Source organism: Cavia porcellus, unplaced genomic scaffold, assembly GCF_034190915.1.
Source record: "Cavia porcellus strain 051 isolate PalLab524CR breed Dunkin Hartley unplaced genomic scaffold, mCavPor4.1 scaffold_17, whole genome shotgun sequence".
Classification (NCBI taxonomy): domain Eukaryota; kingdom Metazoa; phylum Chordata; class Mammalia; order Rodentia; family Caviidae; genus Cavia; species Cavia porcellus.
In genome coordinates, this window is record NW_026947500.1 from 2,540,188 (window position 1) to 2,562,069 (window position 21,882).

Below are 21,882 nucleotides of genomic sequence, written 5' to 3' on the forward strand. Positions count from 1 at the left end.
GTTCCTCCCATTTTCCCTCATTCATTGCTTTCCTGCCTCACTCTGAAACTTACTTCAAGAGCCTGGCAGTTTGTAGTGCCGTGCACAGGGCTGGTATCACACACAGCGTGTAAGTGTGATGAGCCACATGGCAATTGCTTGTCTTCCCTGGTGCCTGCGTGGTTCCTACTCAGCACTGTAACTTCATCTGACAGCTGAAACAACCACTGGTCCAAAGATCACACAGAGCCAGGAATAAACATCTATACCTATAACAACAAAAGTGGACTCTCTTCTGCTTCCTCATAAGAGAAGCAAAAATCTGCATATTCACATGATTTACACTTAGAAACATATAAAACATCCCATTTGGAGTTATAATATAAAAGCAACCAGAAACCACAAAATACACGAAAAGTCTCAAATTAGATATTTTGCTTTTTAAAACCTATTGCTTTGAACAGTTGTGTTGGGCTCATTTACTGTGTTACCCTGATTACTTTCTTTGATGGATAGAAGGATTTTGGAGTCTAAAGAAAAGACAAAACTGTGAAGTATTCATGCTTGACAAAGAACTCTGCAGTGCCTGGACAGTCTCAGCATAAAGATCAGGACTATAGTAACAATGAATTTGACAACGTAAGGCTTTGGCCCCAAGAGCTACTCTGTCCAACAGCACTGATTCATTGGAAATACAGATATAAGTTATGCAGAAAAATGATCCAGGAATCCAAAGGGTTGAACGTAGTAATGCATGGTCGGTGTCCTTTGCAGTCACCTGTCTTAATCTGTGACTCAAATTTTACTCTTGATGACACAGGCTTTGTTTCCTGCCAGATCTTGCTCTTGTAAAACTTGATATTGAGGATGAGTCTCCCAAACCTTGCTTAGTGTCTTCATCTTCACTCTGCTGTTGAAATAGTTTGTGATAATGATGACAACCACAATAACAAATGAAGCCAAGGTAATAGCAAGGACTCCCATATAGGCTTCTTCAGGGAAAAACACATTTCGATTATTCAGTCCACCTGCAGACTGTGTCACTGTGCCACTCCCATCTGCTGATGGCTGTGAATCCATGGTGGAGGTGACGGGCTGAGGCTTTGTTTCTTGCAGGGTTGTATGCTGCCTTCCTACCGCTTGGGTTGGAACAAGTGGAGTACTTTCTGTTTCCTTGCTCTGAGTCTGCTCTGGAGTTGGAGGAGAGGTGGAGACCCTGGCTGATGTGGGAACACTTGCGGTGCCAGCTGGCATAACACTGAGGTGCGCCGTTTTTTTGGTACGACTGAACCATCTCAGAAACTCAGTGTGGCAACAGTACAGGCCAAGGTCACCAACGGTCACATTCTGAATGGTGAGGGACACATCTCCTTGACTAATCTTCCCATGGAGCCAAGAGTGGCTGTCTTTCCGATAGGTCACTCGGTGTCCATCCGTCTTGATGAGTGTGCCGGAGCATCTAGAAGAGGAACAGGGTCCTCGGTCCCAACACATGGGTAGGACTGTCTTGTTTCTCACTGAGTAACTGCAGGGTAGAGTAACAGTCTCACCCTCCATGGTATCCACTTGGTTAGGAAATACAGCACCCGTCTGGAGAAGAAGGAGACCTAAGGCCACCACCTGAGGCTGCAGAATCATGGTGACACGAAGATGTCTTATACTGCACAGGTCTTAATTCTCAAGATGCAGCTTCTCCTTTCACTGTCAATCACTGGACCTTGCTCAGTTAGCTGGAGGTGCTTCCTCAGCTTCTTGCTGGCAGCCTTTGCTTCTCCTGGTCTAGAGATCTAAATATTAAAACAGTCCAGGAGTTTAGCTCAGTGGTGTAAGTGCCTCTTGGCAAATATGAGGTCATGAGTTCCATCCCCAGCACCAAAAAAAATTAAAATAGAAGCACTAACCTAAACACTAATCTATATACAGTAGAATACTACTCTGCCACAAAGAGGGATAAACTTGAGTCATTTGTAAGAAAATGGATGCATCTCAAGGCCATAATCTTCAGTGAAATAAATCAGGCACAAAAGTTTCAATATCGTGTTGTTTCTCTTGTCTGAGAAACCCAAAGGGTAAACAAGAAACATAAGGGAGAATAGATATTGGGAAGTAAAAAACTTGTTCAAATGGAAAGGGAACAAGGGAGGGCAAGGGGAAGGGAAAGACAGGAAAAAGGAAAAATAAGAAAAAATGGAAACAAAGCTTTTGTAAACAAGGAGAGAAGAAGGGTTGAAGGGAAGGGAGAGGAGTAGGGGGAGAGACTCAAGATAAATTATGTACAACCCAAGAAGTCAAAGAGAAAAACATAACATCTCTACATGGAAGGGCAGCCAGCCAATAGCTCTGTGGATGTGGGGAAGGGAATGCTATTACCTGATACCGTCAATGATTATATTTTTTAAAATTTAGTGATGACCATTGTTATGGTTGATACATTGTGTTTGAGAAGTTTACAAGTTTTACTGAGACAGGCAGCAGGGAGTCAGGATCCTTATTCTGTAAATATCCTCATCCTGTGCAAGAGAACACAGATTTTGTGAATGCTACACTTGCCCTGGAGGGGTGGGTAGAGATGTGTGTAACATAAGGGAAGCAAAGAGGCTTATTCCCTCTTTTTGTTCTGGCTGCAGCTATTAAGTGTTGCCCCAGTGCCATGCCACCCTGCCTTGGAACCAGCTGATTATGGACTGAAACCTCCACAAACAGTAAATAAGCCTTTTTCCCCTTCATTTTGTGTGTCAGATATTTTGTCCCAGCAACAAAAGAAAAGTAATCAAGACAACCATCATAGCTTGTCTCAGAGGTTGGTTGGTTGGTTGGTTGGTTGGTTTGAGTAGATAATTAACCCAGGACTTTCACAATGAACCATGTCTCCAGCCCTTTTTTTTTTAAATTTTGAGACAGGTTTCACTGTTCCCCACTCTGGTCTCAAATTTGTGACCCTCTGGTCTCAGCCTCCTGAGTAGCTAGGATCCCACCTAAGAGGAGGGCATGTCATTGTGTGTAATGATGAGAATCTTTCACAATAAAGATTCTCAGTTAAGATATATTTTTATAAGGACTGAGGATTTAGCTTAGCAACATAAGCACTTGGCTGGCAAACGTGAGGTTGTGAGTTCCATCCCCAGTACAAAAAAAAATGTATATATATATATATATATATATTATATATATATATGTATATTACAGATACAAAGGCCCTATAATGAATCTGTTCAATATATATGACAAATACATACTAATAAAAACATAATGTTAAATTAAAAGAAGTCAAAAAATTAAATAAAATAGTTCACAGTACAGTAGTTGATGCAACTTTATGACTCTGAACCTTACACAGATCCCACGCCTAGCCCTAAGCAGCCCGTCTTTAGGCGATGAAGGTAACACACAGAAAGAAAACACCTGTGGCAGGGAAGTAAGCAGAAGATGCCCAGAGCAGGGTGAATGCACCTTGGAAAAGACTTCCAGAAACGGAGGTGCAGTCCAAACTTTTAGATCGGGAGGTGAGCTGCCCCAGGACTCAGACAGACTAGGGAAGGTGTGGCATGGCTCGCCTTCTTTCCTGTCCCATTTATGTTTCTAAGAGGGGGTGCCCTAGCTATAAAGTGGCTGCACCAACTCCCCTTCCTCCCAGCACTCTGACATCTGAGAAAAAGCTAAAAGGCATGATCCAGGAGCCCTCGTATCCAGGGCTACAGGAGAAGGTTCAGGAGGAGAGGAGAAAACCTGACAGGACGGTATATACTAGGGGTCTGGAGATACTTGGACAGCAGGAAGCTGTTCTCCATAGAGAAGGACATTCACGGCTTGTGCAGGGTTGTAGAGGTTACAGGTTAACAACTTAGGTATGTTATGTGAGTGTTACGGTTTGTGCCCAGAGCCTTATGCAGGCATGGGGCGAGCTTCTAAAGTCTGTGATTGATTCGTGGTCCAGTGCTGGGATTAAGGGTGTGAGTGCTACACCCATCCTAGGCTAAGTGGCCTGCATACAACATAAGGGAGGACATGAGGGTTGTTCTTGCCTTCTCTTGTTGGCTTTGCTGTGTTCTGCTGCCATGAATGTTGCCCTCTGCCATGTACCACCCTGTCTTGGAGCCAGCTGATCATGGACTGAAACCTCCACAAACCTTTCCCCTTTAAGTTTAGATGTTGGATATTTTGTCCCAGCAATGAGAAAACTAACTAAAACAGAGTCAAACATCGATTACCTGTGATACATTCTTTAGAGGAGAATATTCAATCTATGGCATAACAAATACAATAGGAGAAAAATAGAATAAAAAATGAAAATGGCACATTTTCCTCCCAGCAGTATGTTTAAAAGTCAAATTACGACATGAAATGATCATATCAGCCTTCATTCTTTTCAGTTATTAATTGAACATCTCAGAAACGTGCCGATAAAAGTCCCACCCTGGAGAATGTGAGATAAGAGTGAATGAAATGGAAGAGAAATTAGCCAGTTCACACTCATGACCATCGTGAGTTTGTTCAAAGATTCCTACAGATGCATAATATTAAATTGAGCCCTTTAATGCATTCTGATGTTGGAGGACCTTACAATCATAAGGCTTGTGTTTAGATCTGTGCTTATCTTTGTACATAGTTAGGACCATAAAATTAAATGGACATCAAAAGGCTGTTGTAAAATAAGATAAATGAGAGTCCTATGTGTTATAAAAAATTCAAGCTGCTCCTATGATGAAAAATCCATAGATATACATATGTACTATAGATTTCCTCAGTATAATAGGTCCTGCAGTGCATTCATTTATAAGCATATTAATATGATGAAAGAAATGATGAAATTTAGTTCTTTGCCTGAAGAAAGACTTGTTATAAATAGTAAAACTGGTGAGATGTTGAGTGATCCTAAAAATAGGTAAGCTTCCACTGTAAAACCCATCACCTACAGGAAATAATGAGAGAAACACAGCTTCACTCTGTGGAAAACATCCACCAAGGCATAGCCTAAGTAATTCTCTTCATTTGACCATAAACCCATCAAAACTTTATGGAATGTGGTTATTCTACTCCTGCAGTACCTGTGTTCAGTTAGCCACACATGCTGTAGCCCTGTGAAGTAGTGAGAAAGAGAGATAGGCAGACTTTCACGGGAGAGGCTTTCTAGCAGGAATTGGAGTATCAATTTAAATCTTCACAATCCTAAGGAATTTCCTACTGAAATCAACAGTCGCCAACACAGACTGACCTAGAAATACGTTCGTTATAGCTTACTCCTCTAAGGCCTCTCAAAATACTTTTTAAAAATCTAATGATGTAAAATGAGTCACTTTATCCTTTGAAGGATGAATCCAAGAGGACTATAGTTAGGTACATTGATTCTAAGAACCTAATTTTCTGCTACAAAAATATAAGATCAGGCATTTAATGAGACTGACACAATTTTAATGGGTGCTATAAAAATCTTGTAAGTTCTTTTTATCACTACAGTGTCATGGAAACTCTACTTATTTGGTACCACTACATTCACCCATCTTTTCTTTTTCTTTGTATTTTGTAAATGGCTTGATGCTTGGTAATCCACAGTCCTTGAAAGCAAACTGTCACCAAGTACAGTGATGCATGCTTTTAGTCCTAGGACTTGGGACATTAAGGCAGGGAGATTGAGAGTTTGATGCCAGCCTAGAATACATAGCAAGTTTGAGCCAGCCTGAATGACACAGTGCAAAGGAGGGCGGGAAGCAGGAAGGCAGAAAGAAAAGAAAGAAAGAAAATTCGATCCCCGGTACCGAAAAAAAAAAAAAAGGAAGAAGAAAAGGAAACGAGACAAACTTTCAATGGCTATAGCCACACAATTCACAATAGCAAAGTTCTGGAAATAACCTAGATGTATATCAACAGACAAACACATACAGCAGTGTGGTATACATACACAGCAGAATAGTGTTCAGCCATAAAGAAGAATGAAATGTTTTTTGCAAGAAAATGAATAAAACTGGAAGCCATAATGCTAAGTGAAATAAGTCAGACACAAAAAGCTAACTATTACTTAGTTTCTCTTGTATAGTAAACTTAAAAATTAAATAAATAAATGAGCAAAACTAAAGAGAGATGGAAGAAACCAAGGCAGACTTTGCGGAGATGTGGAAGAGGATCAGAGGAAGGAGAGATAAGAGAGTGGAATAAAGAGATCAAAATGATCAAGATATGCTACATGTTTGTATCAATTCCCAAAAATTACATCACATATGCAAATAAAAAACAAAAAATTCCTAATGCCATTTCTCTAGGCTCTAAATGGGTCAGTTTTCAATGTGCTCTAGACTACATAAATAGCATGTAAGTAAAATTTTGCTTATGCTTTCAAAAATGCAAAACTGAAAGTTATAGCCAATAAAAAATTCACTTACTACCAAAAGTTGCATCTTAATAATACACATTCATATCAGTTAACACTCATGGAAATCCTCAAAATAAGAGCTAGAAAATTCTGATATCTCTCAGTCCTCTCCCACAGTGCACAATACCATTAGCACTTAAAGGACATAGATGATTCAACAATGTGAAAGACAAGACTAGAGCATCCTTTCCTGAAAGTGATAATGTAATTCCAGCGCTTGGGTGGCTGAGGCAAAAGGACTGCTTCAAATTCAAGGCAGCCTGAATTACAGAACAAGAATGAGTCTAAAAACAAACAAACCACAAAACCTTGCTGCACAAAGAACACAATAAAAAAACAAAGTTGCTCAGTTTGTATGTCAACTAATTTTTTTTAACTCTCCCCTGTGATTTCTGAAGTTTTTGGAGCTTCAGAATCATTAATTCAAACTACTATTAGAAAGCCACTTTGTGAGGTGTAGCTGCCCTGGTTGGGGAGATTAGAATAAGGAGCCAATGTAACAGAAACCTCCCAAGCCTTGGTCTCGACCCTTTCCCCATTACTCCTGAGAGTCCACTTACTGTGGACTCTGGGCACTAAACTGACATTGATTTGTCTGGTTTGTTGTTGTTGTTGTTGTTGTTGAGACAGGGTCTCTCTATGCAGTTCAGGCTGGCGTTGAGCTCACTTTGTAGCCCAGGCTGGTATCGAACTCCCAACAATCCTTCTGCTTCAGTCTCTTGAGTGCTGGGATTACAGGTGTGAGCCACCACGCCCAGTTGATTTGTCTATTTTTAATTGTATTTTTCAGAAACAAAAATGTGTAGTTTAAAATATCTATCCAACACCATGCTTTGGAATAAAAAATAGTAAGCAAAAAATCTCTGTAGTTATACAATGAATGAAATCTGTACTTTTTAGGGGCATATGGAATGCAACCCAGAGCCTTCGTACTGAGCTGTATCCCTACCCTTTTTAAAATTTTTAAGACAAGATCACAATTGTTAAATTGCCCAGGCTGGCTCATATTTGTGACCCTCCTGCTTCTGCCTCCCAGAGTGCTAAGATTATAGTCATGCACCACCATGCCCAGCTCTGAGCATAAAGTTTAACAAAAGCTAAGTAAAACTTGTAGGTTTAACCTCCTCTGCTCTGGTCACAGCCGAAGGCTTTTAGATTTCCTTTGTCCCTTCTCTGAGGCCACTTGCCCGTCTTACCTTTAGTGAAAAAGGGCATAGTTTTCTTGTGCTCATATATTTTTGTACCTCTTCAATCAAAAATTTAAAAGTAAGATTACACTGACATGCAAATTGTTTCCGCCTTCAATTCACAACTTGAATCAATTTCACTCTACTGGACGGAAGGGGGGAAATCTAAGTCTACAGTTACTGCTGTGATTGGAAATTTTGCTACAGGTGAACAGATATTGCCATCTACTGTTGAGAAAAAATAAATGGTCAGGCCAGAATTTTTCAGCCTTATTGAGGTTTTGACAGACAGTAAATTTTAAGTAAAGGAAAAATAGTCTAATGGTAGTTTCTTTTCTCTTACACAGCTGTTTAATATTTATAAAGTAATCTGAGAATTGAATAGAGCAGAAGATACAATAAACTAGAAAATTCTTCCCTAAAATAAGAAAAATTAGTATGCATAACTATTTTTGCTTTGGTTAAAGATTGAAAACAAATCATGTTTCATTGCTCTCCATTTGGCCTACCACATGAGCAACGACAACAAGAGGAAGAAATGTAAGTAAGAGGTCTCTTAACTTCACTTCAAGCGTTAACTTGATATTGGTCAATTTATTTTCTTTCTTTCCCCATAAAATCACTAGAAGTACACAAAATCAGTTTTAACTTTAGGTTCATTTATAAACTTGTTTTCTTTAGAAAAAACAGGATAGTTGCCTAAACTTAGCCTTACTTGCATATTTAAGCTAAAATATAGGCAAAGCCACACTAAAGCAAAAAACTGCCATCAAAGTAATGTGTCTAAATCAGAGATTCCAGCCTCACTCAAACTCTCCCGCTAGTAATGGCAGACAGAATTCTGAGGCTCCAGATCAATCAGGGGAGAAGAATGACCTGTCTCTGCTCTGGTGGGTGGTGTTGAACTGGAGGAAATGATTTGCTGGCTAAAATTCAAAGGTTTTTTTTCACATTAAAAGAAAACTTTTCCTCTCTTAAGGCATGTTTATTTAACTCTGTCAACCAAGTAGCACACCCCGTCTTGTGTCAGCTATCACACAGTAGGGAGAAGCAGATGCCAAATGTGACCTGTGGATGGTGCACTGTAACCCCCCAACATGAACGTCTGTGAAGAAAAAGGAAAAAGACCTTTCATCTTTGCTGTGTGTTAGGCCAAGTATAAAAGCTCTTACACACCATGAACCATGGAAGGAGTGTGTGTGTGTGTGTACAGGGAAGCTGTTTTTTTTTTTTTTTAAAAAAACAATATGTTGCTAATATGTACTAATAAAAATATATATTAGTTAATTCCAGTTCCAATCATTAACCTTTTTTTTCATTACTGGGGATCAATCCCAGGGGTAATCTACTGCTGAGCTCATCCCCAGACATTTTTATTCTGAGTCTGGCCTTGAACTTTGGTTCTCCTACTCAGCTCCTGAGCAGCTGTGATTACAGTGCACACCATCAACCTGGGATCGTTATGACTCATTTTATTGGCTCCTTTAATGCATTCATTCAGATGTTCATAACTAATACTGGTATAACATTTACTGTTTATAAAATATCCTCAATCATGTACAACTTATTTTCCCGCTTAACTAATGGTTAATAAATACTAATGGCATGCCCAGGTCTCATAGACATCAGAAATACCCAGTTGAAAGGAAACGCTCTCACGCTTCCTGGGCTTCGCAGCTTAGGGCGGGCAGGAGAGACGCAAGCCTCTCTGCTGGATTTGGAAGACAATGTTGGAAGTGCAATGATGGAAGAGTGAAAGCGCACTAGCGGAAATAAAAAAGAATAAACTACTTTCTGTTCCGAAGGGTGCTGCGGGATCTAGGAAGGTGTGAGAGATACAAAATTAAATAACACATGACCCAACAAACAAGGGACATTTCCTGAGAGCCACAGGCCATTGTTGGATGTTCTGTGCTCTGTGGGCAATGGCAAGCAAACGTGGGGAGGAAGTGCCGTACAGAGGCATTCCAGGGATCGATGCTTAGTGTACGTAGCAAAATATTAAATAAAAGCAGTGGGAGGAAAACTGACCAGCAGAAAAGTAGATCACACAATCCGCTGAACTCTCACCCCCCAGCTTGGACCGATGTCCACATGCCTGTGGCTAACATTACAGTGGAGAGGGGTTCTGTGTCACACTGACTTAAGGACCGGGAAACGTCTATGTCCCTGTGACGTGGACACTCTTGCTCGGGGAAGTGGCTTTGACAGATAGACAGGGCCTCTGGCTTGGTAGCCCTGGGAGCTGGCCATAATGCTGTGGCTGGCTTGGAGCTGTGATTACAACCCTACTAGCCTAGGAAAAGATCAAAATTCAAAATTCCAAGCACTGTTTTTATTCAACGTGTATTGCCTTTGCACCATCATAAAGCCAAGGGAATCACAAAATAAAACTATCAAAAGCTAGGAACCTCTAGATATATTGTTCCTAAGAAGAGCACGTACCGGGAACTGAAGGCTCTCATTTGCCACACCAAGATGCTGGTTAGAAAACTTCAGGTGCTTTTGGGTAAGAAGTCATAGGCTCTGATTTCTATATTAAAGAGGTCACCAGCACTGTGGAAGATGGGTAGAGGAAGGGATTAAAGGGGTCAGCCTAGAGAGACAGGAGAGATGCCACCCAGAAGTGGACAGGACTTTGAGGTTGCTCAGATCAGAGGGAAAGGAAATAACAGGGCCTAAGACTGCCTTGTCTCTACAAAGTGTAAGCTGGATTGGGAAAAGAGAAATATAGAAGGAGATCAGATGATAAAGATAGCTTTAAAAACTTTTTATTTTGAATTTAGATCCACAATGAAGTTTCAAAGATAACCCAGAGAAGTCCCATGTACCCTTTGCCCAGTGCCTCTCCGCACATGATGGGGACATCTTATGTAACTGTAGCACCATCTCAAAGCCAGGACATTCACATTGGTACAATGTGTGTTCATGTGTGTGTTTCCTTGTCATTGTATTACATATGTAGATCTGTATGACAAGTAATGTGATCAAGATGCAAAATGATTTCATCTACCTCTTTAAGTTAATCCAACCACCCCTTTCCCTCCACCACCCTTTTCCACCATCTGATCTGTTTTCCATTTCAACAATTTCATCATTTTGAAGATGTCATGTTAAATGGAATCATATAGTATGTGACCTAGTGGGATGAGCATTTTCATATTTAATCATATAATTAAAATTGAAGCATGATGCCTACGATGTATCCAAGCTATTTGTTGAGCTATACTAGGGTTTTTTCCTGTTTAGTCTAAGTAATATTTTAAGGTGTGGCTATGGTATGGTTTCTTTAACCATTCACCCAGTGGAGGACATTTTGATTGTTTCTATTTTGGGGTTACTAAAAACAATAGTTCAATCCCTGTGTTCAATAAGCTGTAAGTGTAAGCTGCATTGCAGCACTTAAAAAAAATAAAAGGGGACAAGGGGAGGTGGAAAGGATAAAGTTTGCATTGCTTAAGGGAAATTGTACTTACTCTCAATTTTATCCTATGTAAAATATAAAACTCAGCAATCCACCTTTCCTGTGAGCCAATGGTGGCCATGCAGGGCCTGGAATAGAAACAAGAAGCCAGCTTGCCCTTCCAATGAGCCAGCTGGTGCACTGGCTGGGAGACAAACCTTCTCCCTTTCCCCACTATGCAGCCAGCTGATTTGGAGGATCACAGGCTGAGCTGAGAGCAACTGAGGTACACACTTCATTCTTGTATTGTTTGACTGACCTTGCAGGCCTAAAGCTGATAGCATCTATTTAGAGGATAACAATATGCAGTATAGCAACTATGGGGACCTCCTTCTGTAGTGTATTTGAAATCTAATACTGTTCCCACTGTTTTGTTCTGTTTTCGTATTTTGTTTTCTTGAATGTTCAGTTTGGATTGGTTTTGTTAGCTCTGTTTTGTTTGATTTTATTATGTTTGATGGTATGGGCAGCAATTTTGTATTATAACAAGAGGCATTATGGTAATCATTGTTGATTTCCTATTATTCTGCTTTGAACTCCTGCATCATTTTTACTGTTTTGTTTTGATTGGTTTTATTCTGTTTTATTGTTTGGTTTTATTCTCTTTAAAATATAAATGTATATATATATATGCACACATTTATATATATATATATATATATATATATATATATATATAACTCAGGTATTAATAGCTATAATACAGTGGTTTTGTACTAATAATGGCAAGATAATCACTTTAAATCACTTGATAAAAGGTAGTTTGAATATCAAAAGAACAAAGGAATCCTGTATGTGATATGGGTTCTAACTTCACAGAGGAAAAAGAAGCCATAAAAGCAAGCACAGTGGCTCACTCTTACAATTCCAGCACTTAGGAGGCCGAGGCAAGAGGATAGTGAGTTTGAATCTTGCCTGAGCAACATAGTGAGATTCCACTTCAAAATAAAGAGTGGGAAAGGGGTTGGTGATGTAGCTCAGTGCAAAAGTCCTGGGTTCAGTCCTCAGAAGAGGACTGCAAGAAGAGGAAGGAGGAGGAGGAGAAGAGTAAGAGGAAGGAGAGAAAGAAAGAGGAGGAGGAGGAGGAAGAGGAAAAGGAGAAGGGGAAGGGGAGGAGGAAGAAGAGGTAGTGATGATCTACGTCTGACGACCCATTTCCTTTCTTCTTGCTCTTTTCTGTCCTGAAGCTAACCCCTTTTCTAGGTTTGCTTACTACCTTCCTGGGCACTATTCCCAATTTGACTCTTTTCTTCTATTCTCTCATATCCATTCCATAAAACTTCTACCATTGACCTACCTATAAAGTATAACCCAAATGAATCCCCTTTTTTCTTCCTCTAAGTCCCTCTTCTTACCCAGTTTTTCCTAATATAACCTCGTGTTCATTTTTCAGGACACTGTAACTACTTTATATATTTACAGTATTGTGTATTTGTTACTACATGCCTTCTTTAGTTTACTGTCTCAATTTGGGGACAATGATATTTGGTCATCCCCGGGCCTGACAATTCCTAGGATGATACTGAACATAGCAGGTTCTCAGTGAATATTTATTAGATGAATGGATGTATAATCAAACAAAAAATAAACATCCTGCAAAATGCTTGGAAAATACTGGTATAAATATGTGAAACAGAGAATACTATGACTGCATCTTTGAGCCTTATTTAAAAATTTAAATCTGAATTGCTGAATCAAAAACCCAACTAAGGTCAAAGTTAGTGTGGGGAAAGGTAAAAATTATAGGTGGAAAGTACAGAGAAGTGGTAAACTCAGGTCATTCACTCTGTTCTTCTCCTTTGACATTGGTTCCTTGAATAAACCTGTTTTAATGTCATTATCATGTGCCATCAAAGAAAATCATAGTAATGAACAGAGAGAAAATCAATCTTTCTGAGTAGGAAACATGATTTTTTCTTTTTCTTTCTTTTCTTTTAATTGAACCCAAGGCCTTTGTACTGCATTAGAGTCCCCAGATCTTTTTATTATTTTTCATTGTCAGACATGGTCTCACTGTGTCACTCAGGTCCCCCAGGCTGGTCTCAAACTTTCAATCCTCCTTGCTCAGCTTCCCAAAGTGCTGGGATTACAGACATACACATCCCAGAGCTCCATGCTGTCCAGTAGAGAGGCAGACATCTATTAATGTGAAGGTCTGTTAATGGAAGGATTTATTCCATAACAAGAATGACATGTTGGGCAGCCATCAAATAATTTTCATCCAATTAACTTTTTAAAATGTTCACTTTGCTACACTATATACATATATAAAAAGTCACCATGAGATCCGATTATTTGTACAATTAAGTGCTAATAATTATGAAAATGAGGAAATTTAAGTTTGAGAAAAATATTATAGTAGAGAATATTCTCAGATGAGTTACAACATTATTCATATAAATCAGTTTATAATAAGCAATCAACCAACCAAATAAGGTGAGAACTAGCACTGCAAAAAGGAAAAAGAGGCAGTGAGAGAAACGCAGAAGGGCAGAGAACTAGGTGTTTTGATCATCGTCTCATTATGAAAAGCTATACAATCCACATGCACACATACAAAGATCCTTTCATTTCTAAGCATGACCATTCGAAGCACATGCTGATCCCAGATTCCCAATTTTGAGGTTTGCATACCTGAATGACATATTGTTCTGATTCTGTGAATTATAGCCCCAGGGTGTTGCAGTTTGATAGTATAAATAACACAAGCCACCTCCGTGATACATGGTAGTTACAATACATCTCAAATAGAAAAATTTCAAGCATCTGAAAGTTGCATGGTCTGTCTGTAGAAAGGGAAATGCCCCTGTGCTAGTATAATAATGGTTACAACTAGGGGGTCTGCTCTCGCCCCAACAGTCACCATATGGAGGGAAGAAGCAGCAGAGTGGGAGAAGAATGGGTCCCCGGGGTCTCTCAGGCAGCCCTCCTGTGCTGTGGAGAACATTTTCTTCTAGGACAGAAGCTACTCCAGGAGAGGTAGACAATCCAATTACTTGGTAAGATAGTAATCATGTAGCAGTCTTGCCAATCTTCCTGCATTGACTTAAGTGCTTTTGAGTGGGAGCAACAAAAAACCAACTCCAACTGGCTTAAACAATCAATTTCTCAGTTTGTATTATTTGCAAAGTCCAGAGGTAAACTTCTGAGGTCTGTTCAAGCTCCATTTCTCTTCCTCTGTTTCTCTGGGCTTTGTTTTTCATTTTTATTTTGCTGTTGTTGTTGTTTTCATTGTTATTGTTTTTTGTCAACTTTCAGTTTCAAGAGGCTACTAGCAACAATGCTGGTTACTTACTCCTTCATTTCTATTCAAGGGAGATACCCTTACTTTACTCAACCATTAAACCGAAGTTCAGCCCTTCAGATGGACTGCACCATCCCAGAACCAATCGTGATCGCAGGGGAGAGTAGGACATCCCTGGACAAAGGCAAGAGTCCACCCACCGTGCCTACAGTGCATGGCCACAACAATGCAGGAGGATAGTGAGAGACCTGTCCATATCCAGCCTCTACACTGATACCCTTGACCATGACCCCTGTGACTCAACCACACACACATGTACACAACAGCTGAGAAATGTGTTTTCTGCCATTCTCTCCCTCTCTTCCATTTTTATTTCCTCATTTGTAAAAAGTATCAGCAGTAAAAGCAAGACAGAGAAAAGGATGAGAAAATAGGACAAGGAAGATACAATTTGGCCACTATTCTACTAGTAGAAGCATTCTAAAAGATTGAATGACTCTACTGACTGCTATTCAAAGTCTGCAGCTAGGACCATATCTAGTGTTGTACCGGGGATCAAACTTAAAACCAAAGCTACTCATGTGCTCTTAATGATTAAGTTAAGAAAGAAAAATAAAATCAGGTCAGGGATTTAGCTCAGTGACATAAGCACTTGCCTGGCAAGCATGAGGTTGTGAGTTTGATCCCTGGTACCAAAAAACAAAACAAAATAACAACAACAAAAACTAAAATCATGTACAACAGGAAAAAAAATAAAAATAACTTAAACATATCAACATGTAAGTGCAAACAGATTATGTTATATGAATTCAGTGCAATATGAGGCAAACAATTTTAAACAATGGTTCTGAAGAACCATCATTATTAATCTGTAATGGCACAGAATGATATTTATGATTTACTACTAAGTTTAAAAAGGTAAAATTTTAAATAACTGTAAAAAGAGACTGGAAAAATATCAAATGATAGTTTCACTTAAATTTGATTACTTTCTATTCACCTTTTTGGTGATACTGTCAATTTTGCAACTGAAAAAGTTATAAAACATTAATTGCAGCTATCTACTTACCAGTTTGCCTCTGTGCTGGCTAATAGCATTTACAGTTAGGGGTCTGTTCTCTGTCCCGGTAGCATTCATTTATCCACTCAACAAATAAGTATTGACCATTGCCATGACTTGGATATAGAATGTCCCCAAAGGTCCATGCATTAAAGTCCCCAGTCAGTGCTCCTGGGAAGTGGTAGGAATGTTAAAATGTGAGGCCTTGCAGGAGGTCATCAGGTCACTGGGCACATGGGAGGCTGGTGCCTTTCTCTCTCTTTGCTTTCTGACCATGAGGTGAGTGGTTTTGTCATGCCATGATGTATTCCCTTGACACAGGCACAAAAGCAACGAGACCAACACATCACAGACTGAAACCTCCACAACTTAGAGCCAAAGTAAACCTTTCTCTTTCTAAGTCAATCGTCTCAGTTATTTGTTACAGTAAGGAAAATATGTTAGCACAAGTGCCTGTTATATAGTAGGAATCTATCACTGAGCTAAGTGAGTGTGTCCCTTCCCTTATACTTATTGGCCAGTGAAGGCAAGATACTGAGCAGATCATTTACTACAAAGTAGGAAAACACGTAGATAACCAACAGACTGCCTTAAGAGGACAAGAGATTTACTGAAAAGCTTCTAAACAGTAAGTAAATTGAGACCTGCAGATGAAAATATGACAGGAAATGCAATTTAAGTAAAGAACTCAAGGGGAGTAAGAATCTAGCAAGTGCCAGGAACTGAGAGGCTGGTGTGACAGGAAAACAGAGGAGCCTGAAGGAGGTTGGAGAAAAGCAGGGACCAGACCATGCAAAGCCTTGAGTAGAATTTTGAATTTCATTCCAAGTGCAATGTGAAATCATTGAAAGATTTTGCAGACATTTTGCCATTTAATTAGGTCACTCTGGATACATGAATTGGTGATAAGTCAGAAACAAGAAGACAGACCAGTCAGAAGGTCTTTGCAGAAAACAGCAAAGTGGATTAGAGTAATGGCAATTAAACTAGAAAACTTCAGGGTATGTTTTTGAGATATGCCAGAGGATATGCTGGGGAGAGGGAAAAAAGAGTGAAATCTTAAGCAAGGTACCCTTTTTTTTGGTACCGGGGATCGAATTCACAACCGCGTGCTTGCAAGGCAGGCGCTTATGCCACTGAGCTAATCCCTGGCCAAGGTGCCCATATTATTGTTTTAAGCACTTGAATATGTGATAGTGACACTATGGAAATGAGAAAAGTAAAGAAGTAATAAAATTATTTGGGAAGGTTAAAATACAGGACTTAGTTTAAGTCCAAATAACACAGAACCATGCCTTATAATCTGCTTACATATTTTTCTAAAGGAAGACCTTTAAGGATGGGGAATGTTTTTCACTTTTGAATTCTCAACACCCTCAGCATGTTTCAGAATAAGTCTTCAATGGCATTTGTTAAATGAATATCACAGCTTTCCAAGTATTTCATTAATTCAAATGTGTACTAAGATTCTAGTTATTGGGACTGGAGTAGTTCAGTGACAGAATATTTGTCTTGAATATGCAAAGTCAAGACAAATATTGGTTTGATTCCCAGAAATGGGGAAAAAAAGATTTTAGTTATTGTAAAAAGCCTTAATAGTTTTCCTCATGAAAACAAATTTTAAAAAATGATTGTTTTCTTTAATTTAAAAAGAAAATTTAACGTATGAGATTGTTATTTTTCAATTCTTTTGTGTTTAGCTTACTGTAAAGCAAAATGGAAGTTAAAAGCTTTAATGCATGTGTTTTAATTCTCAGGCCTGCTCCTGACCTTCCTCAAGTGAGTTCTACCTCACTTCTACGAGTTTCAGTTTCTCCATTTGCAAAAGAGAGATAATGGTAGCTGCCTTATCTCACAAGGATGTCATGAAAATAAGTCAGATGAATGGCCTTGACCTTGGAGAGGAACTCTATAAAGGAAGGGTTATTAGATATGATGATGAATACCCAGGACTTCAGAGATGTTTTTAATGCCCCCAAGTCTTTGAATATGTTAAGGCTATGAATAGAACTGGGTTAGGTGTTTATATATTTCTGGCAAGCTTCACCTCTTATTAAAGCAGTAAATGGTCTCTGAACAAATGCATTTCTTTCTTTGATAACTCTGCTTCCTTGTTTGTACACTTGAAAGATGATTATCATCTGGCACATGAGGTCAAGTTGAACTCCTTGGTTCCATTACAATTCTATTGTAACTTTGAGTTTTTTTCCACGGTTGAAAAATAAATCATTTAGTTCACTGTAGCAAACTACTTACAATTTTTTTTTGGGGGGGGGTATCAGGGATCAAACTCATAACCTCATGCTTGCCAGGCAGGTGCTTATGCCACTGAGCTAAATCCCCAGCCTACTACTTGTATTTTTTTAAGACTGAATAATACAACTGTTTTCTGCAAATGATATGTGTACTTTTTTTACTTTTGCTTAATTGTCTAAAAAATTCAGTATATGTCTTCATTGCTGTATTTTTGATAGGTTTTCCCTAAGTTGCTTTTATTAAGTACAGTTTGTCTCTTCATGTTTCTAATCTAGATAGATATAAATATAATGGAAGTAATAACTGATAAACTCCAAGACAAAAGGCAGGATAGTCAAATATCATCTGGAGCAATGTTATTACTGCAGGTGTGCATCAAGTTCATAATTAGCGTTATATAAAAAACTCGCAAATCATTATCGCCCTGTCTTCCACATACCCTTAACCATCTAAATGCAAATCAAAACCACTTCCTCCTGGAATAGCTACAACACCCATCAGTGCTGTAAAAGCACTACCTGCAAGGTACCAGAATAAGACAGACCTTTCCTCTCCTATCCTGTCCCCTCCTCTCCTCTCCTTAATAGCACCAAGTCCTCTTACATACATTACCCATGTACTCTTCCCAATCACCCTTCAATTCCTAGGATATCCATTTAACACACATAGAATGTAAAAGTGGATGACTTTAAGCTAGATTCCCAGTTGGGCATGATGGCACATTCCTGAAATCCCAAAATTCTGGGAAGCTGAGGCAGAAGTTCAAACCCAGCCTGCACAACTTAGTGAAATCGCCTCAAAAAAAAAAAAAAAAAAAAAAAAAAAAAAGAGCTACATTGGCATAAGAGAACGAAACTCCCTACCTACCATCTGTCCAGTATGAGTTCATGTTCTCTAAAATCGAAGAACAAATTTTAGGAACAACGGAAGTTAAGAATACAAATATTTATTGACAGAAAGATAGCTTCTGAGAGACAGACAGAAAGGGTGCTGAGTGGGTTGCCAAAGATTCTTTATTTTCTCGGGATTTTTATGGAGTAAAATCATGAGGTGAGGCAGGTCTAAAATTGGGGAAAACGGGGAACTTGCAAGGTAGACGGGCATGAGGTAGGACGGAGCTGTGTTTAGCTAAGACAATTAATAGCTCAGGTAAAATTGATTAAATTGGGAACAAATGGGAAGCAGGTCTTATAGAAAGCAAGCATTCTTAGAGAGCTAGGACTCTTCCCTAGGGGATTGGGATAGTGACTCTTGGTTTCTCAAAGTGATCCAGACTTAATCCTTAAGGGTTACAACTAAGAGCATGTTTGCATTTGTTTTGCTTTATATTTTGATATCTGGCCCACAGCAAGAGGTGTTTGTCGCCTCCAAGGTCATCAGACATCTGGTCCTCTGTGCTAGCTTCTTCAAGGACCTAGCCCTGTCTGACTGCCTAGAATATTTCTAACTAGCTCAGCTGCCTGTAACGAAATGTGGCAGCACATGCCTGTCAGCCAGCACTCAGGGCAGTCAGGAGACTGAGACAAGATAAGCATAAGTTTGATGCCAGTCTAGGCTACATAGTGAATTCAAGACCACTCTGGATTACACAGTGAGACCCTGTCTAAAAAAACTAGAAATCAAAAATAAGTGAAAAAGGCTGGAGAGGCAGTTCCGTGATGAGCCCCTGGGTTTGATCCCTAGTACAAAAAAAAAAAAAAAAAAGCGATAGTTCCTTCGCTAGGATCTTGCTACGTAATTTATGCTGGTTTTGAGCTCACAGTGTGGCCCAGGCTGGTCTTGAACTTGCAGTGATCCTCCTGCCTCAGCCTCCTAAGTGTTACAATTACAAGCATCTGTCACAAGGCCCAGCATGCTCCATTAGAACTTGCTAAGAGCACTACATCACAATGATACCTTTATTCCCATTTCTGCCTGTTTCCTTTTTATTTCAAGGAATAAAAAAGAATTTGAGGTAATACAAATGAAAACACTACACACCTTGATATCTTGCTCAGAGAAGAGATGTAAACCATAGTAAAAGACAGTTATGGGAGCTAGGCATGGTAGCACATGCCTGTAATCCCAGCACTCAAGAGGGTGAGGCAGGAGGATCGCTGTAAATTACAGGCCAGCTTGGGATACGTAGTGAGATCTTGTCTCAAAAAACCAAAACAGAACAAAAAAAAAAAAAAGGAAAAAAGTCATGGGAAAACAGCCTAATTGAGGAGGCCTCTTTATATCAGGATTTGACAGAACAGACACAGCAGGACATGAGGCAAAACCCCTGGAGCAAATGCCCTGAGCCCTACCAGCGCAGAAGGCAGAGTAATATTAAGTTTAATTTTGAAATTTGTTTTTAGTGATATCCCCAGGGGCCTATAGCAGATAACAGTTATGTAATTTCTGCTCAGACACATTTATCTCAGGTATATCTTGCATGGTAGAGTGGACCAAACCTCCTACTTCTAGGGAAGGCATCCCTGACTTCTGGTATCACTGAATTTGCCTACCATCCATGGCGAACCTTTTAGAGCTCCCCAACAATTTTCAAACAAGTGGCTATGGCACAGGTGCCACCCATTCACCGCCACTGGCTACATCGAAGGTCATTAAGGGGGCCGGATTTTATCCTGGAAGATTTTTTGATTGATCAATTACGATTACTTTGGGTACAAACAATTTGAGCTAGACTAAATTTTTCAGGTAAAAGACAAAATCTTCCACAAAGTTTTCGTTACATCAGACACTAACCACAGGTTAGGGAGCCTCCAGGCCACCATCTCTCTTGTGACCAGTTAGCTACGAATCAGGGGTTTCCTTGTGCCCACCCCAGGTTTGATAACTCTCTAGAATAATTTACAGAACTCAGGAGAGTTTATACTTATAGTTCTATATTTACATAAAGTTACAGTTTATTATGCAAAAAGACTCCAGTCAGAACGAAAGAAGAATCTGGTGATACTTGGGAAGGCCCCAAAGAGAAAGCTTCCATCTTCTTTGCCCCCCCCCCCAGCCTTCCCAGAGCATTAATAAGTGATAATACCCAGATTTTAAAACCAAGGAAGGTTCTCTATGCTTCAGTCTGTCCAGGATTTTTATGAGGATGCATATGGGCGGGACTGGTTGAATCACTGGTCATGTAATTCAGTCTCTAATTTTGCTCTCTTCCAGGGAAGTTAGGCTAATACCAAGGACTCCAAAACCCCAACCCGCTAGTCACATGGCTGGACTTTCTGACCAGCCTCTATCATTAGCATAAACTACTGAGTTCAAAGGGCTCACCACTGGTAAGAAAGTCACTCCTCCCACTTCAGAAAGCCCAAAGGTCATGGCTTGCTCCCAGGACTCAGGAACGAAGGCCAGTCAGACTGACATACTACATAATTTTATTTCAAATTAGCTACCAACTTTTTTAAAAACAGTGGTGTTGACCCACAAACCTGAATTGTTATGGCTAGGAAGGTTGTTCAGTGGTAGAATACTTTGCCTAATATGTGAGAGGTCCTGGGTTAGATCCTCAGCACAACTCACAAAACAGAAATCTCATGCTATTAGCACATGCTGGTGCCCGAGGTAAGAGGATTGCTTTGAGTTAGGCCAGCCTGGGCTACTACTTAGTGAATGCAAGGTCATTTTCAACTAGTCAGACCCTGTCTCAAAAAAACAAAACAAAACAGCCAGGTATGGCAGTCCATGACTGTAATTCCAGCACTTGGGAGGCTGAGGCAGGATTGCCAGAAGTTTGAGGGCATCCTGGGCTACATAGTAAGACCCTGTCTCAAAAGTCTGTGGTGCTTTAAACAGAACATTCATTCTCCTCACCATCGCCATACTCTTTCCTTAGGTGTGATTTACTCCTGTTTCCTGCGTGTCCTCTACAGGGATTTAAGTCTGCAAACCCTGGCCTGAGCCTGCGGGACTCTTCCTATTTTTACTTTCCTTATTACTTCCCACCATCTTTCTCCCAAAACCCCAGATTTTGTTTATGTGGAGAAGCAGAAGTACCACTAGATGGAGCAGTAACAAAACGCAGCGATCTGCAGTTTCAGCAACTGCAGCAGTCTACAAAGGTGCTAAGGATGTGGTAAAAGGGAACTTGGCAAGTTACCTCAAGAATGCAGACCAGTCATCAGCGAAATCAGTACTAGAACTTCATTGTTTTTATCCACAAAAATCAAGCTAATTGAGGAAAATGTCTTTATCCTTCTAACTTCAAGAACGTTGGCAGCAATACAGCAATAGTGGGTTTCAATCACCTCTTAAAGATAGTTAAGTATTGTCAAACCAAGGACATAACCAAATAACTATGAAGGAACCTACTTTAATAGACTAAGATGCTATATACAA

The 21,882-nt window shown here is 39.7% G+C and overlaps 1 protein-coding gene across 1 annotated transcript; it reads right to left on the bottom strand.

Moving 5' to 3' along the window:
* Positions 1-774: 774 nt before the first annotated feature.
* Positions 775-1,617, bottom strand: LOC101787217 (hepatitis A virus cellular receptor 1 homolog). Its single transcript, XM_005000780.1, has one exon. It carries the CDS (start codon positions 1,615-1,617, stop codon positions 775-777), a length of 843 nt encoding a protein of 280 aa, XP_005000837.1.
* Between the last annotated feature and the right edge of the window lie 20,265 nt (positions 1,618-21,882).

Excerpts from the sequence above, each read along its gene's own strand:
- LOC101787217 (XM_005000780.1), bottom strand. The coding sequence starts at position 1,617 with ATGATTCTGCAGCCTCAGGTGGTGGCCTTAGGTCTCCTTCTTCTCCAG.